At 36.8% G+C, this 8,187-nt stretch overlaps 1 protein-coding gene across 1 annotated transcript; it reads left to right on the top strand.

The window, feature by feature from the left end:
• Window positions 1-385: 385 nt before the first annotated feature.
• On the top strand, window positions 386-7,537 carry LOC143748803 (carotenoid-cleaving dioxygenase, mitochondrial-like). The gene is made up of 12 exons (XM_077241013.1): window positions 386-467; window positions 1,005-1,176; window positions 1,273-1,484; window positions 1,682-1,797; window positions 1,881-1,983; window positions 2,250-2,381; window positions 2,606-2,751; window positions 2,839-3,009; window positions 3,106-3,240; window positions 3,329-3,511; window positions 3,604-3,714; window positions 6,781-7,537. Exons 1-12 carry the CDS (start codon window positions 428-430, stop codon window positions 6,895-6,897), a joined length of 1,638 nt encoding a protein of 545 aa, XP_077097128.1. The 5' UTR covers window positions 386-427; the 3' UTR covers window positions 6,898-7,537.
• Window positions 7,538-8,187: the final 650 nt, after the last annotated feature.

The following is an 8,187-nucleotide window of genomic DNA, read 5'->3' as shown; positions in this document are numbered from 1 at the left end:
CCTATTCCTGTGTATAAATCCTTTATTTGTTTTTACATTAGATTATGTTCTACAAATGTATGACTGTCTTCGTTAGAAGGCAGAAAAGAAGGCTGGTATTAAAGACTGCCATTACACTGCCAAAATCACTTTTAACAGTGATATAGCCTACATAAAATGAAACAAAATTCATATTTCATCTTTATCAAGAGGAATAAATAAAGCAGCAGATAAACATTTAATTTGTCAACTCTTAACGGTGGCACACTATGTGGCATAGTGGCTCTAACAAAGTCCAGTTTGCTTTAGATTTAGCCCATCCCAGCCTGCCATATCATGTGTTTATAAGACGGTCTTGTTTTGTTAGAATCTCATTGTCTGTCTGTTCTACTTGTTCTTGTTAGTGTTTCATATATTATTAAGATCAAGAATCTTAACAGCCAAAGTCATGTCTAAGCCTGCACAGGATCCAGTGTATAAAGTGCCAGGTAAGCCTTTCTATTCTCTACTGCTATAGTCTCATCTCAGTGTGTTATGTAATCATCATCTCTCAGGCCTTTATTTAATGTTTTGCCACATGTATGCGCATTGTATTTTGGCAAGCAATAACTTTTGTTGTTAGAAATTATACTAAGATAAGCAAATTTAAACTGATTCAACAAGACTTTATTCTAAGGCAGGGCTCTAAAATGGAACTATTCCTTCAAATCTATGAAATCCTGTACTTTGAAAGCTAGTGGTGTTCTACAGTAAATGAGGTATATGATCGTGGTTGGTGGGTCAAGGTTAGGGAATATTTAAGGCAACACACACTGAAGAGATAATCAAAAGCAACTTGAGTTTTGCAACACTTTTATTTCTTTAGATTCTCTATATTAATGCTTTTCATTCAGTTTATGATTAAAGTAAGATATAATTGTTCTTTATTAGCTCTGATGTCCTCCAGAACTCTGTACAACCTAATCGTCCACCACATTGCCTGTGTCACAGCTCTCATGATTTGTTATGGTGTGATGTCTTCTCAGCTAACAAAAAACGTCCATCTGCCAGTGATCTGGAGTTCATTGGTCCTCTTGTGAGCTCTGTAGAGGAGAACCCAGACCCCATCAGTACAGTTATTAAGGGTCAAATTCCCTCCTGGGTCACTGGCAGCTTCCTTAGGAACGGACCTGGCAAATTTGAGTTTGGTGAAAGCAAGTAAGAGGTCAAAATATTGCTATAATCACAGCAAGATCAATTAATTTTAATCTGGTTGTTTTTTTTGCTTATTTGGCTTCATCTCTTCCACCTTAGATTTGTCCACTGGTTTGACGGCATGGCCTTGATGCATCGTTTCCACATTAAAGATGGTCAGGTGACCTACAGCAGCCGTTTTTTGCGCAGTGACTCTTATGTACAGAACACAGAGAACAACCGAATTGTGGTGGCTGAATTTGGCACCCTGGCAACACCTGACCCATGCAAGAACATCTTCGCTCGGTTCTTTTCACGTTTTCAGATTCCAAGTAAGCATCAGTTGGAGCTGAAAGTGGCATACGCGTACCTGATCAGAAATTCAGACAGAACACTGAGTTAATCAAGCCTATCTACAGTATAAAGATTAGATCAAAATGCACAAGTACAGTACTTGTCAAAGTTAATGCAATTACTACAAAACCTTCATCTGAACCCATTCTAATCATCAGTTGTGTTTGATTAACAGAATCGACTGATAATGCAATAGTGAGCTTTGTTAAGTACAATGGAGATTTTTACGTAAGCACAGAGACCAACTTCATGCGCAGAATCGACCCTGTGAGCCTGGAAACCAAAGAGAAGGTATTATATATGACAGTGTTTCACAGATACAAAAAATTAAATGAGATAACCACTTATCTGTATGTGATTTTGTTTTTTAAAAGGTGGATTGGTCGAAATATATTGCAATTAATGCAGCAACAGCTCATCCACATTATGACAGTGAAGGAGCGACTTACAACTTGGGAAATTCATGCAATCAAAAAGGTGGGATGCAGATATAAACCCTTAATGGCTCATTTTTGTAAAATCTTTCAGACCAAACAGAATTGCAAAAATAATGACTGCTTTAAAATTAATCTCTTTTCCCATCTGCCAATAGTCAAACAAATATTCCCTTCCCCAAACACATGAACCAATGTTTTGACAGCACCACAGAGCCACATATTATATTTTCTTTATTATTCTGGGATGTAAGAAAATATTTGAACAACAAAAAAAGCACTTCACCTTCTTTTTTTTCTTCTTCAAAGGCTTCTTCTACCATATCCTCCGAGTACCACCAGGTGAAGGAACAAACGATATTGCTGATCTGTCTGATGCTGAGATTCTTTGCACTATTCCTGCTTCTAACCCCAGAAAACCATCATACTACCACAGTTTTGGTAATTTCTTTTAGTTCATCTAATCTGCCTTTCTGCTTCTTTATCCATATATAATCTTATGAGAATTATTTTGCATCTATTTACATAGGGTTAGAAATGTTGGCCACACGTTTGTTCATGGAGATTGTTAAGTATATTATAATCTCCTGCAACAAATAGATGGAAAACAATTCTTCTTTTTTTGCAGTTTGTTGGTTAATTTTTTTTTACCCAACCGTTTGCAGTTTTGTCGGAGAATTACATAGTCTTCATTGAGCAGGCGATCCAGCTAGACCTGCTTAAAATTGCTGGAAAGTGCATTAATGAAGTCATGTCCTGGAACCCAGATCTAGACACCATCTTCCATGTGGCAGACAGACGCACTGGTCAGGCAAGGCAGAGTCTATAACATCACACTGACATGAAATTTTGGGCACTTTGTATTTCTGCCGCTTCACCTCTGATTTCATCCCTGCAGCTCATCAAGACAAAATACTACAGCAGTGCCATGTTCACCCTGCACCAGATTAATGCATATGAGGATAATGGATATTTGATTATGGACATGTGCTGTGGAGATGATGGCAATGTGATGGCTGACTACACGATGGAGAACCTTCGTCAGGCATCTGGGGAAGAACTTGACAAGGTGGTAATACCTTCACAATCCAGTGCATGCCAAATCGCGATAATCAGTTTCATCAAAAAGTAACTTAAATGCAAGTGTATCTATTGGCTTTTCCAGTTCTTCAATTCATTGGGTACAATCTTACCACGGCGATATGTACTGCCTCTGGACGTTATGGAAGAGGAGCCCAATGACTACAACCTCATCAATTTGCCATACACCACTGCCTCTGCTGTGAAGACTATAACTGGGGTTAGTGAACAAGATGTGGAGAGGGAGGGACTGGAAAAAATAATATTAATAGATATCAATAAAAGTCATTTCTCTTTGGTAATAATAGGTGTTCCTCACCCATGAAGATCTCTACAATGATGACCTGTTGCAGTACGGTGGTCTTGAGTTTCCACAGATAAACTACACTTACTACAATGCTCGTCCTTATCGCTATTTCTACGCATGTGGCTTTGGACACCTGTTTGGTGACTCTTTGCTTAAGATGGATCTAGAAGGAAAGAAGCTAAAGGTACCATCTTAAATGAAAATACTTTAATTTGAGATTTATGACAGTTCACTTCAATTGGGAATATAACGTTTGATCTGCTTTGTTGTATGCAGGTGTGGCGCCATGTTGGTTTGTTCCCATCAGAACCAGTGTTTGTTCCAGCACCTGATGCTAAGGATGAGGACGATGGTGTGGTCATGTCTGTGGTCATTACACCAAGAGAGGTGAGTTTCATGGTGTCATCATCATACCCTTGTTGTCTAGCTCCATTGGCTTCCTCTTCTGAGTGACATATTAATATTAAGACTTATTAGGGTCCAAGCCCCGAAGGGGCTGTTGGCACTATTGGAATTGTTGATTTTCTTTATTATGGCCGCCCTATGAACCGTAAGTAGGAAAATTATGAAAATTGGCACACTTGTAGTAATGTAATGAATAGAAATCTGACCAACTTTGGGGTATCTAGGACTAACTCTATAGCGCCAAAAATACACATTTTAAACAGTTATAACTTTTAAATCTTTTGATCTAGAAAAATGAAACTTAGTACATCTGATTCCTTTCATCATGCTGATCACACTAAACATCTTACATTAAGACTCCACCCATTACAGTAGTGGCAATTAAAAAAAATGCATATTCCGTTTTTTCGATACAGATGATCTTTGGACCTAGGTGCACAAACATGACAAAAGAGAATTTTTTTTATTTGTCATTGTTCAAAAGTTATGATGTCATGAACTTAAAGATATCGACCAAAAATGTTGTATGTTGGCCAAACTTTGATCAATCGATCAAAGTGGGAACAACACCACTGACAGGTCATGAGATATGAAAAACGACTATTTTTGCTACACTTTTGAACAGTTTGTCAGAAAATCGTGATGTCTATGGATTCCTTGTTTCATGCTGAATCTGTGCATACCGATTGTGCTAAGATCGGACAACCCATTGGTCCGCCATTTTAATTTATTCATAAAATACTAATTATTTTAAACGATTTGACATATAGGCACAAAATTAGGTAGGGATCATCGACAGCATGTCCTGAAGGTACCTGGGAAGATTGAACACAGTGCCACCTAGTATTCCAGAGATATAAGGATTTTTGAAAAAACACTTATAAGTTTTGAAAACATTGTCAAAATATTGTTTTCTCTGTGTTGTTTCGTTTGCTGGCTTATGCCGATTCTGACGATGTGTAATGTGTCATGTTCCATGAATGTGACTGTCCGCCATGTTGAAGTACATGAAGAAAAACATTTAAAAAAGAAAAAAAATCAAATTTATTTCTTCTTTGTCGAATTTTGTCCAAAATTTGATCAGATGATCTTTGGGCCGAAAGGACTGAATTGATTTTTGATATTCACTACCATTCCTGAGAAATATCTCTCCAAAGTTGACTCTGCCTGTTAGTTATCTTATGTTAGTTAGCTTAGCATGCTAACTGGTTATCATGCTAACCAGTTTCCATTCTTTCTAATGTGGCTCTTCAGATATCAGGTTAACCATAAGCTGTTAACATTAAGTTAGTTTAGCATGATAATCTATTTAACATGCCAAGGTACTACTTTGGTGTGCTCATTCTCACATACCCCTTTTCCACCAAAGCGTTTTGAGAGCCGGTTCGGAGCCGGTGCCTGCGCGCGAACCAGTTCTTTGTGTTTCGACAGCCAAAGAACCGGTTCTCGGCCAGGAAAACTGGTTCCAAAGCGGCACCAACTCTTTGCTGGACTAGAACCAGAGAACCGTTCTTTTACCACGTCATGCTTATGTCGGGGGCTGGGGGCGGGTTTAGATGTGTCCTAAACATCTTTTCTGACCGCAAAGCCAGGAGAAACATTTGCAGAAACACGATGTAGTCCGCCATTGTAATTGTTATGCTTGAAGTTGGCGCAAGCGTTTCTAGCTTTTTTTTATTTATTTTTATTGAAAACATGTAAGCAAAGAAGAAAACAGTCACAAAATAGAACAAATAAACGGAGAGAAAAAAAAGACAAGACAGGTGTACATAACTAATCAGAAAAGATTACATATCAAAGGAAAAGATTAAAAGACTTACATATTTCAATTGTTTTTAAAGCCTTCTTGGTTCACGAGTTAGAGATAATCCCAAAGTAATGTTGTACTTGCAAGCGTTTCTAGCTGAGACGTAAAGCGACATACACAGTGACGTAACGACGTCGTTCGCTGGGCGCTCTAGAAGTGGAAAAACAAACAGGTTCTGAGGAGGTTCGCAAGTTGAACCAACTCCGAACCAACTTTGAACCAGCACCAGTTCCGAACCCGTTCTTTTTTGGTGGAAAAGGGGTAACACTGAAAGCTTTCCTCGGCAGCCTGGTGAATTAGCGTCAACTGTGTGGCGCAATCTGTAATGCCACAAGCCCTGAACTATCAGGCTGTGGGTTCGAATTCTAAAGTAGGTGGCACATGCAAGAGGGACTGAAGAGCTGCATCTGTTCCAGACATTGCTTCTTTCTGAGAGTGATCTAATCTGAACTTAATAAATATAACATGTGGTGCATTTATATACGAAATCTTCATTTTTAGTTAATTTTCACTTGAACTGCTAAACCTCGACAGCCAGGTGAATGCATGTCTTCTGAGTGGCTCCTTGGCAATGTAGACTTAACCAGAAAGTTGGGGGTTCGAATCCCATATGGTGAAATGTCAGAATTTTTATGACGTGCCAAGTACATTCAAGAATTTGTTTGGCTCTCTATTAAAGCTGCTGTTTTCTGTCATTTAAAAATAACAAATAGTCTGACCTCTCTTTGATACATTATGCTTAACTACAGAATTTCCAAACAAAAGTTTGTTTAAATTTGTGTTTAAACTATTTTTACATGAACCATTTTACCAATGTTCTGACAAAACATATTTTTTAAGAATGTACAGATATCAACATCTTAGGATGGTATCAGTAATAACCTTCCTGACTTTCAAAAAACTGAAAGGGTTTTGTATTTCTACTACATACCACCCTTCATGAAAACTATAGGACATTTCAAAACTTTAAAAGTAACTTTAAAAACCAAAGTATTTTAAGCTCATTGAGCCATTGGACGGGCTTTGCCCCGTGATGGCTGCTGGCAGCTATATTTTAGCATTTAGTTTCCTTTTTGACAAATGCTCTGGAGAGCAAAGGGGCTGAATTTTGTAGAAGAATTTTAGTCATACATCAGTCATATACGATAAATAATAAGATTTCTTTTACTTCTTTACATGTCAGAGTTCACTCTAAGATTTCAGTTATGACAGGCTTGATAATGTTATGTTACTCTCTTTAGAAAAATAGCAGTTTCCTCCTTGTCCTTGATGCCAAGACCTTTACAGAACTTGGACGAGCAGAAGTTCCAGTGGACATCCCATTTGGCACTCATGGACTCTTCAATGAGATGAGCTAAAATAGAAAATCAACAACTTCAGTCAACTCATAAGAGTGGAACCATTCGACAAACTATTCTGAAATTTGTGAGACCTGCAAGAAATTACATATGCAGTATAATGAGTCAGTCATGTAATCTTTGTAATTGTTGTATCAAATTAATCTTTTTTTATTGTGTTTATTACGTGTATTCTGTGTATTTGTATCTGACATTAAATACTTTGAAAAAGCTGACACGCTATATTTGCTATATTTTAATATGAATTCATGCATCAGGACCATTAAAAAAGTGAAGGTGTAAATGTTTTAAAATGATTAAAAAGTGGTATCCACTTACAATTTAAAGTTATACACTTTCATTAATTAAAATTAATCAAAAATCGTAATACTGACGGGGGGAAAACTCATGGACATTTTATGCATAACATTCTTTTATTAAAACCTATAGGTTAATTGAGTGAAATTATTTGATTTGATTTCACAGTGTTTCTATTATGACATATCTTCATTTAAAATATGGCAATTAAATATGTAAATATTCATATGCATGTATGCAAGTCATAGAATAATTCTACTTTTCAGATAAATCTTTTTTACTGGGATTCTGTTTGGTCTGTCATCGGTTATTCAAAATTTTCATAATAAAATAGTAAATAGAATAGTTGATCTTGTATTTTACATTAATGACACTTTAAAAAACACATTCATGATTTCTTGTGATTGCAAAGCTGAATTTTCAACATCATTACTCCAGTCTTTAGTGTCACATGATCCTTCAGAAATCATTCTAATTATGGTGATTTAGTGTTCAGGAAATATTTATTATTACCATCAATATTGAAAGCAGTTGTGCTGTGGAAACATTGATAAATTTTTTCAGGATTCTTTGATAAATATAAAGTTGCAATAGAAGTGGTGTAATTTTTTTTTTAAAAACTCAAAACACATTTTTTTTACATCCAATCACTGAATTTGGTCGATACGATCCGTCCTACCTGCCTGTCAGCATGTGTTTGCAGCCTGATATACCTGCTGCCAATTAAGATAATATTAAAAATATCTATATGGCAGTTTTTTCTCATAATATCAATTATAAAATTGTGGCTAGTGAAAATGCTTAATGTCAAGCCTTGGATACAATGTCCTACCTGCCTGTCAGCGTATGTTTCCCATTCAAGAGCAGTAACTTCAACATTGTGTCAGCTATGATGCTGCAGGAACTCCTCCCTTCTCCACTTTTGTTGAAATCTTATAGGCTAATGCCAGCTTGGAACAGCTGGCCAATTGTCGCGAAGTATGCAAATACTGA

This window comes from Siphateles boraxobius, unplaced genomic scaffold (genome assembly GCF_051911475.1).
Source record: "Siphateles boraxobius isolate OS27281-9 unplaced genomic scaffold, OSU_SipBor_1 24, whole genome shotgun sequence".
NCBI lineage: Eukaryota > Metazoa > Chordata > Actinopteri > Cypriniformes > Leuciscidae > Siphateles > Siphateles boraxobius.
Note: the sequence above shows the minus strand (reverse complement) of the source record. Positions and strands in the feature narration are given on the sequence as shown.